This window comes from Lethenteron reissneri, chromosome 61 (assembly GCF_015708825.2).
Source record: "Lethenteron reissneri isolate LAM-NWPU_2019-01 chromosome 61, ASM1570882v1, whole genome shotgun sequence".
NCBI lineage: Eukaryota > Metazoa > Chordata > Hyperoartia > Petromyzontiformes > Petromyzontidae > Lethenteron > Lethenteron reissneri.
Genome location: NC_083839.1, coordinates 1,989,362 through 1,999,425, shown reverse-complemented (window position 1 = coordinate 1,999,425; position 10,064 = coordinate 1,989,362). Strand labels below are relative to the sequence as shown.

General features: G+C 55.3%; 1 protein-coding gene across 1 annotated transcript; it reads left to right on the top strand.

Moving 5' to 3' along the window:
* Positions 1-339: 339 nt before the first annotated feature.
* LOC133358240 (C-X-C chemokine receptor type 3-like) lies at positions 340-9,463 on the top strand. The gene is made up of 5 exons (XM_061576483.1): positions 340-369; positions 2,407-2,750; positions 3,461-3,818; positions 6,552-6,781; positions 8,854-9,463. Exons 1-5 carry the CDS (start codon positions 340-342, stop codon positions 9,107-9,109), a joined length of 1,218 nt encoding a protein of 405 aa, XP_061432467.1. The 3' UTR covers positions 9,110-9,463.
* Positions 9,464-10,064: the final 601 nt, after the last annotated feature.

Genomic DNA, 10,064 nt, shown 5'->3' with positions numbered 1-10,064 from the left:
TACTTTATTTTTTTTTTTTTTTTTTACCTACGTGACTTTACCGAAAATACCTAAGAGTATGAATCAGACACATTTCAGAAAAATCTGTAGAGAAAGGCAAAACATCCACACTCACCACCAGACCTGGCTCCCAGTTCCTTCCACGTGTCTCGCAGTTCCAGCACGTGTCACAGCAGCAGAACGTGTCTCGCCGTGTCTCTCAGCAGCTCAGAGACTAGCTCGCTCACTCGCTCGCTGGAGACACAGCGACAAAAGCTTCAGAGCGTCGAGTGGAGGTGTCCCAATGAGGCGATGATGGCGATTCTGATGCTGACGATGACGATGATCACGGTGCTGACGATGATGCTGATGAATTCAAATCTGATTACGGTGACGACGTCGATGATGATAACGGCAACGATTCCAGCCTCGCCGCTGTATCGTGACGACGATCCCCGCAAGAAAGGTGGCGACGATGACGACGACGATGATGACGACGACGATGGTGACGACGACGACGATGACAGAGAACCGAGTGCCTTGGAGTCCGTGGCGGAGGGACAGAACTCAGACTCAGCGGCTCCCTCTCCCCTTCTCTATCTTTTTTTAAAAACACATTTTTAAAAATAATGCTAATATTTAAAATAAAGATATTTTTATCACTCTCTCTACCAATCTCTTTCTCCCTCTCTATCTTTTTTGTTTTTTTTACACATTTTTTTTCAATAATGGTAATACTATTTAAAACAAATAGATTTGTATCACTCTCTCCCCCCCCTCTCTCTTCCTCCCTCTCCCCCTCTCTCTCTATCTCTCTAGTTTTTTAAAACATTTTTTAAAAATAATAGTAATAATATTTGAAACAAATAGATTTTGTATCACTCTCTCCCCCCTCTCTCTTCCTCTCTCTCCCCCTCTCTCTCTAGTTTTTTTAAAACAATTTTTTAAAAATAATAGTAATAATATTTGAAACAAATAGATTTTGTATCACTCTCTCCCCCCTCTCTCTTCCTCTCTCTCCCGACGACTGAAACGGCCGCTGCTTAATGGCAAAGGGGCCTTCCGAACCAAAGGAGGTCGTTCCCACGACCCACAGCGACTCACGGCGCCGGGTTAATTACGTTTTATTCCCACGGCTGGTGACTCCGTCGTTCCAACGAAAGCGGGCCGAGTGATACGGGGAATCCGGGACGCGCCGCGGTCAGATTTCGCCGATTTCACAGAACTCGGTTCAACGACACAAAACTGGTTTCGACCATTACGCGGCGCACACCTACTTACCTGCCTTTCCCACACACACACACACACCCACCGTGTTCACACGAGCACACATATTTACATGAACAGGGCTACTGGCGTAAATTTCCGACGATTTCAAATCGATTAATCGCAATTTTAAACAATGCGATTAGCAAATCTCAAAGATTTTTTTGCGATTTGAAAAGTCCATTTACTTTCTTATTGGGATTGCTTTATTTTTTATTCTTATTATAACTTTATGTATTTAACTTAACAACTGTTCTATGTTTGATTGTTCAATTTCAATTAAACATTTTAATAAATACATGTTGGAAGCAATTCATATATGTTAATTTCTCACCCTTGCATTAGAATCAGACGTCGCAATCGGATACCCGATACCCGTACCCTACCCGATACCCGGCTACCCGTACCCGTCTGGGTACGGGTACCCGTTTGCGACCCTGGTGCGGCCGGGTACGGGTAGGCCGTGAGTCACTGGTGAGTAACCGTTTGTCACTCATTTCCCAACGTCTTGTCTCTTCTCACAATTCAAGTTCCTGGAATCAACCCACCCGCGCCTGCAACATGGCTTCATCCCAGAGGTCGCAATCAGGTACCCGATACCCGTGCCCTACCCAGCTGGGTACGGGTAGGGCACGGGTATCGGGTACCTGATTGCGACCCTGGTGCGGCCGGGTACGGGTACGGGTAAGGAATCAAAACCCGTTTACGACCTCTGATGAGAATGTCTAGAGCAGTTCGTATCTTGATGGTATAACGTGGTAATGCTCCATCACGTGTTTTAAATCTAATACACAGCGAATCAAATCTCAGTAAGTGTCAAGAAAAATCGCAATTTAGATAATGTACCCCAAATTGTTTGATTGTTCTATTTCAATTAAAACATTTTAATAAATCCACGTTGGAAGCAATTCATATATTTTAAGTTAGCACCCTTGCATTAGAATATATAGAGCGGTTCATACGTTGATGGTGTCACGTGGTAATGCTCCATCGCGTGTTTGAAATCTATGATACAGCGAATATTGAACTGAAACACCGCAAATGAAATCGCAAAAAGTGTCAAGAAAAATCTCAACTAGATCATATCCCCAACTAGATCATGTCCCCAAAATCGTTCATCCCTAACCCCACCCCACCCCCACCCCCTATCTCTGAATCAAGGCGGACGACGACGAATTCGACCCCAACTACTCATACGACGACGACGACAACTCCACAGAGTTACCGAACAACCTCCTGGCCGCAATCATCGACGTCCCGGCGTGCACGGGCTGGCTTCAAGACTCGGCCATGAGCCTCGTTCCCATCGTGTACGCGGCCGTGGCGCTCGCCGGGATCGCGGGCCACCTCCCGCTGCTGCTGGTGCTCGCACGAGGACCACGCACCAGCACGCGTCTGCACCTGCTGCACCTCGCCGCTTGCGATGTCCTCTTCCTCGCCATGCTGCCCGTGCAGGCGGCGATGCGCGGCGCGGAGCGGTGGAGCCACGGGGAGGTTTGCTGCAGGTGAGGAAGGGTCGGTCGGTCGGTTGGCACGGTCGGATACATACGGTGCGAAAGAAGTTCGGCGCACGTGCGTTGCGTGATGCGCGGGTGTTTCTGCCGGCCTTCATAGGTGCCGCTCGCTAACAGCACTTGCCCCAACAGGCTATGCGGGCGATCTGTGTCTTTGTACCCTCCTTGGCTCGCGTGATGCAGCGGAGGGGGGGGGGTACGTTGAACTTCTTCCGCACCGTACGTAGCCAAATTGGGTGTGGACCGCTAACCTGGCCGTAGTCACCCTGAGTCAACCCTCCTCCTCCCTCCCCCCTCCCTCCTCCCTCCCTCCTCCACCCTCCTACCCGCTCCCTCCTCCTCCCTCCTCCTTTCCTCCTCCTCCACCCTCCCTCCCTCTTCCATCCCTTCCCCCCCCTCCCTCCCTCTACGCCCCTCCTCCCTCTACCTCCCCCCTCCCTCCATCCCTCCCTCCATCCCCCCTCCTCCCTCCCCCCTCTACCTCCCTCCCCCCTCCCTCTAACCTCCCCCCCTCCCTCCCCCCTCCCTACCCCCTCCCTCCATCCCTCCTCCCTCCCCCCTCCCTCTACCTCCCCCTCCTCCCACCCCCTCCCTCCACCCCCTCCTCCCTCCTACCCCCTCCTCCCTCCCCCCTCCCCCTCCCCCCCTCCCCCTCCCCCCCCTCCTCCCCCGCCCCCCCCCCGCCCCTCCCCCCGGTGCAGTCTCCTGGGCGGCCTCTTCAGCACCAACCTGTGCGGCGCCTCCCTCATGCTCCCCCTCCCTCTACCCCCCCCGCCCCTCCCCCCGGTGCAGTCTCCTGGGCGGCCTCTTCAGCACCAACCTGTGCGGCGCCTCCTCATGCTCGCCGCGCTCGGGGTCGACCGCTACCTGGCCGTGGTGCGCGCGCGCGGCTGGGCGCGCGCGCCGCGAGCCGCCGCGCGGCGCGTGCACGCCACGTGCGCGTGCGCGTGGCTCGCCGCGCTGCTGATGAGCGCGCCCAGCTTCGCCAACTACCGCGTGCTCGCGGCCGAGTGCGTGTACGGCAACGGGAGTGGCAAGGCGACTGTGCGGCTGTTGCAGGTGAGCTGTGTGTGTGTGTGTTTGTGTGTGTGTGTTTGTGTGTGTGTTTGTGTGTGTGTGACTGTGTGTGTGTTTGTGTGTTTGTGTGTGTGTGTCTGTGTGTGTTTGTGTGTGTGTGTTTGTGTGTGTGTTTGTGTGTGTGTGTTTGTGTGTGTTTGTGTGTGTCTGTGTGTGTGTCTGTGTGTGTGTTTGTTTGTGTGTGTGTCTGTGTGTGTGTGTTTGTGTGTCTGTGTGTGTGTTTGTGTGTGACTGTGTGTGTGTGTTTGTGTGTGTTTGTGTGTGTGTTTGTGTGTGTTTGTGTGTTTGTTTGTGTGTCTGTTGTGTGTGTCTGTGTGTTTGTGTGTGTGTTTGTGTGTTTGTGTGTGTGTGTTTGTGTGTGTGTGTGTTTGTGTGTGTGTGTTTGTGTGTCTGTGTGTTTGTGTGTGTGTGTTTGTTTGTGTGTGTCTGTGTGTGTGACTGTGTGTGTGTGTGTCTGTGTGTGTGTGTCTGTCTGTGTCTGTGTGTTTGTGTGTGTGTCTGTGTGTGTGTTTGTCTGTGTGTGTGTGTGTTTGTTTGTGTGTGTGTCTGTGTGTGTCTGTGTGTGTGTCTGTGTGTCTGTGTGTCTGTGTCTGTTCGTGTGTGTCTGTTCGTGTGTGTCTGTGTGTGTGTTTGTTTGTGTGTTTGTGTGTGTCTGTCTGTGTCTGCGTGTGTCTGTCTCGCTAACAGCACTTGCCCCAACAGTCTGTTAAGGCTACACGGGTGATCTTGTCTATCGTTGTCCATTCTACCCCTCCCCCCACCCTCTCTGCTGTCCCTCCCACTCCCCACCTTCTCTGCTGTCCCACTCCCCCCCACCCCCACCCTCTCTGTTGTCCCACTCCCCCCACCCCCACCCCCTCTGTTGTCCCACTCCCCCCCACCCCCACCCTCTCTGTTGGCCCACTCCCCCCCACCCCCACCCTCTCTGTTGTCCCACTCCCCCCCACCCCCACCCCCTCTGTTGTCCCACTCCCCCCCACCCCCACCCTCTCTGTTGTCCCACTCCCCCCCACCCCCACCCTCTCTGTTGTCCCACTCCCCCCCACCCCCACCCTCTCTGTTGTCCCACTTCCCCCACCCCTCTGTTGTCCCACTCCCCCCCACCCCCACCCTCTCTGTTGTCCCACTCCCCCCCACCCCCACCCCCTCTGTTGTCCCACTCCCCCTCACCCCCACCCTCTCTGTTGGCCCACTCCCCCCCACCCCCACCCTCTCTGTTGGCCCACTCCCCCCCACCCCCACCCTCTCTGTTGGCCCACTCCCCCCCACCCCCACCCTCTCTGTTGGCCCACTCCCCCCCACCCCCACCCTCTCTGTTGTCCCACTCCCCCCCACCCTCTCTGTTGTCCCACTCCCCCCCCACCCCCACCCTCTCTGTTGTCCCACTCCCCCCCACCCCCACCCTCTCTGTTGTCCCACTCCCCCCCACCCCCGCCCTCTCTGTTGTCCCACTCCCCCCCACCCCCACCCTCTCTGTTGTCCCACTCCCCCCACCCCCACCCCCTCTGTTGTCCCACTCCCCCCCACCCCCACCCTCTCTGTTGTCCCACTCCCCCCCACCCCCACCCTCTCTGTTGTCCCACTCCCCCCCACCCCCGCCCTCTCTGTTATCCCACTCCCCCCCACCCCCACCCTCTCTGTTGTCCCACTCCCCCCACCCCCACCCCCTCTGTTGTCCCACTCCCCCCCACCCCCACCCTCTCTGTTGTCCCACTCCCCCCCACCCCCACCCTCTCTGTTGTCCCACTCCCCCCCACCCCCACCCCCTCTGTTGTCCCACTCCCCCCCACCCCCACCCTCTCTGTTGTCCCACTCCCCCCCACCCCCACCCTCTCTGTTGTCCCACTCCCCCCACCCCCACCCCCTCTGTTGTCCCACTCCCCCTCACCCCCACCCTCTCTGTTGTCCCACTCCCCCCCACCCCCACCCTCTCTGTTGTCCCACTCCCCCCCCACCCCCACCCCCTCTGTTGTCCCACTCCCCCCCACCCCCACCCTCTCTGTTGTCCCACTCCCCCCCACCCCCACCCTCTCTGTTGTCCCACTCCCCCCCACCCCCACCCCCTCTGTTGTCCCACTCCCCCCCACCCCCACCCTCTCTGTTGTCCCACTCCCCCCACCCCCACCCCCTCTGTTGTCCCACTCCCCCCCACCCCCACCCTCTCTGTTGTCCCACTCCCCCCCACCCCCACCCTCTCTGTTGTCCCACTCCCCCCACCCCCACCCTCTCTGTTGTCCCACTCCCCCCCACCCCCACCCTCTCTGCTGTTCCACTCCCCCCACCCCCACCCTCTCTGTTGTCCCACTCCCCCCCACCCCCACCCTCTCTGCTGTCCCCCTCCCCCCCACCCCCACCCTCTCTGCTGTCCCACTCCCCCCCACCCCCACCCTCTCTGTTGTCCCCCTCCCCCCCACCCTCTCTGTTGTCCCCCTCCCCCCCACCCCCACCCTCTCTGCTGTCCCACTCCCCCCCACCCCCACCCTCTCTGCTGTCCCCCTCCCCCCCACCCCCACCTCCTCTGTTGTCCCCCACCTCCTCTGTTGTCCCCCTCCCCCCCACCCTCTCTGCTGTCCCCCTCCCCCCCACCTCCTCTGTTGTCCCACTCCCCCCCACCCTCACCCTCTCTGTTGTCCCACTCCCCCCCTCACCCCCCTCACTCCCCCCCCCCTCTCCCCCCACCCTCTGCACTCCCCTCCCACCCGCCCCGCTCTGCAGGTGCTGGGCTCGTGCGTGCTCCCGGGAGCCATCATGAGCTTCTGCTACGGCAGCATCGCGTGGCGGCTGCTGCGGCTGAGAGACGCGAGGCGTCAACGCGCCCTGCGCATCGTCTACGCCGCGGTGGTCGCCTTCGTGAGCTGCACGCTGCCCTACAACGCAGTGGCCCTGGTGGACGTCTACGCCTGGTCCTCCATCCCGCCCGGCAACTGCCAAGAGCAGACGCTCAGGTGAGCTACTTGGACGTATCTGTGTGTGTGGGTGTGTGTGTCTGTGTGGGTGTGTGTGTGTGTGTCTGTGTGTGTGTCTGTGTGTGTGTGTGTCTGTGTCTGTGTGGGTGTGTGTGTGTCTGTGTGTGGGTGTGTGTGTGTCTGTGTGTGTGTCTGTGTGTGTGTGTCTGTGTGTGGGTGTGTGTGTGGGTGTGTGTGTGTCTGTGTGTGGGTGGGTGTGTGTGTGTCTGTGTGTGTGTGGGTGTGTGTGTGTCTGTGTGTGGGTGTGTCTGTGTGTGGGTGTGTGTGTGTGTATGTGTCTGTGTGTCTGTGTGTGGGTGTGTGTGTGTCTGTGTGGGTGTGTGTGTCTGTGTGTGGGTGTGTGTGTGTCTGTGTGGGTGTGTGTCTGTGTGTGGGTGTGTGTGTGTCTGTGTGGGTGTGTGTGTCTGTGTGTGTGTGTCTGTGTGTGGGTGTGTGTGTGTCTGTGTGGGTGTGTGTGTCTGTGTGTGGGTGTGTGTGTGGGTGTGTGTGTCTGTGTGGGTGTGTGTGTGTGTCTGTGTGGGTGTGTGTGTCTGTGTGGGTGTGTGTGTCTGTATGGGTGTGTGGGTGTGGTGTCAAGTGGGGAACGGTAGTGTAGCGGTTAGCTCTACGCTGCGCTACGAACCTGGCGACCCGAGTTCGATTCCCGCTCACGGCCAAAATCAGTGAACCGGTCCTGGGCCTCCCCTAGGTCGACTCAGTCTAAAATGTGTACCTGGTGCGATGTATAAACATCGCCACTGGGGAGACAAAGGCGGCCGAGCGTGTTGCTGGCCACACACCCCCTCGTGTAACATTCTGGCCTTCATAGGTGCTGCTCGCTAACAGCACTTGCCCCAACAGTCTGTTACAGGCTATACGGGGGATCTTTGTCTTTGGTGTGAAGGATAAAAGAAGAAAGAGCTTCATAGCTCATCGGATTTCCTTCCGATGCTGATTGTTGTGTCCGCTCGTCCTCTGTTGCCCATCGCCCTTTGTGCTCCAGAGCCGCAGGTTTTGCTGACCCCTGATCATGGTAAACTGAATTCCCATGGTAATTTGGACTCCCATAGTAAACTGGACTCCCATCAACATTCAAAGAACCTCAACGCAGTCCTTTTCAGAGCCGCATTCTCTGCCGACCCCTCATCATGACGACGACGATGATGATTTCGATTTAAAGCTTTCGTGACTGCAGGGATTCATCTTCTTGGTTCTTTCGGTAATGTCACGTAGAAGGGAAGTAATAAATAATAAAAATTAAACATATAATAAAATAATATATAAAATAATAAAAATAAAACATATAATAAAAGAATATAATAATATATATTTCATTATGTTTATTTTTATTATTTTATTACTTCTCTTCTACGTGACTTTATCGAAAGAACCAAGAAGATGACGACGATGATGTTCATTGTAGTGAGACACTCAGATGACGTTGATGATGATGATTACACTGGTCAACAAAAAAAACATTTTTTTTCTGGCCTGGACTTTTGCAGCTGTTTTAGACTAATTTCAGGGTGCTGATTCCAAATCTGATCTCAGATTTGCTCTATCACATCTCATTTTTATGCTATCTGCATACCCCATTTTCATTGATTTTACCAGAAATTAACTCTGTCACTTGTGATTGCAAGTTGTTGCGAGTCAGTGACTGCTTTAGTGTTAAAATATGGTGCTGTATTTTTAGGATAGTGTGTTTATAATATCATCTTATGTAGATATCCACATTTATTTAATACTTTTCTTCCGCAGTTTTTATTGAAAATGCAATATTTGATATCTCAAAAAAACCTGACGTGATAGACAAAAACTGATGCCAGATTTGGAATCAGCACCCCAAAATTACCTTACACCCGTTGGAATACCTTGTGCCAGAAAAAGTGTGTTGACCAGTGTTATCAAGCAACACATTTCGCTCAAGGACGCAGACACGTGACAGTAACCGGCCACCGGTTAGGATCGACCAGTGTTATCATCACCACAGATCATCGTCGGGCAAGACAGACCTGTCATCACCACCGCCGCCACCACAACAACTCGTCCGCTTGTATCTGACCCCGCAGATTCACGGCCAATCTGGTCACGGAGGTGCTCGCGTACAGCCACTGCGCCATCCACCCCGTGCTGCACGCGTGCCTGAGCCGCGCCTTCCGCCAGCAGCTGCTGGCCATGCTGCTGCGGCCACCGGCGACGTGGGGACGACGGCCACGGGGCCACAGGGCCACGGCCGCCGGGCCCGCGTCCGAGGGGGGGTCGTCGGGCAAGACGGAGCTGTCCCTGTCTGCTCGGGACACCGTGCTGGTGCACACTGTGATCTGAGTGTGTGTGTGTCTCTCTCACTGCTGTGATCTGGGTTTGTGTGTGTGTGTGTCTCTCTCTCGCTGCTGTGATCTGAGTGTGTGTGTGTGTCTCTCTCTCGCTGCTGTGATCTGAGTGTGTGTGTGTGTCTCTCTCGCTGCTGTGATCTGGGTGTCAATGTCACAGTGATCTGAGTGTGTGTGTCTCTCTCTCGCTGCTGTGATCTGGGTGTCAATGTCACAGTGATCTGAGTGTGTGTGTGTCTCTCTCTCGCTGCTGTGATCTGGGTGTGTGTGTGTGTCTCTCTCACTGCTGTGATCTGGGTGTCAATGTCACAGTGATCTGTGTGTGTGTGTCTCTCTCTCGCTGCTGTGATCTGGGTGTGAGTGTGTGTGTCTCTCTCACTGCTGTGATCTGGGTGTCAATGTCACAGTGATCTGTGTGTGTGTGTCTCTCACTGTTGTGATCTGAGTATGTGTGTGTGTCTCTCTCGCTGCTGTGATCTGAGTGCGTGTGTGTGTGTCTCTCTCACTGCTGTGATCTGGGTGTCAATGTCACTGTGATCTGAGTGTGTGTGTGTGTGTCTCTCTCTCTCACTGCTGTGATCTGAGTGTGTGTGTGTGTCTCTCACTGCTGTGATCTGGGTGTCAATGTCAATGTGATCTGAGTGTGTGTGTGTCTCTCTCTCTCTCACTGCTGTGATCTGAGTGTGTGTGTGTCTCTCACTGCTGTGATCTGAGTGTGTGTGTGTCTCTCACTGCTGTGATCTGAGTGTGTGCGTGTGTCTCTCACTGCTGTGATCTGAGTGTGTGTGTGTCTCTCACTGCTGTGATCTGAGTGTGTGTGTGTCTCTCACTGCTGTGATCTGAGTGTGTGCGTGTGTCTCTCACTGCTGTGATCTGAGTGTGTGTGTGTCTCTCACTGCTGTGATCTGAGTGTGTGTGTGTCTCTCACTGCTGTGATCTGAGTGTGTGTG

Excerpts from the sequence above, each read along its gene's own strand:
- LOC133358240 (XM_061576483.1), top strand. The coding sequence starts at position 340 with ATGATGCTGATGAATTCAAATCTGATTACG. Across the intron at positions 370-2,406 it reads TGAATTCAAATCTGATTACG|GCGGACGACGACGAATTCGA; the intron begins GTGACGACGTCG and ends CTCTGAATCAAG. Across the intron at positions 2,751-3,460 it reads CACGGGGAGGTTTGCTGCAG|TCTCCTGGGCGGCCTCTTCA; the intron begins GTGAGGAAGGGT and ends CCCCCGGTGCAG.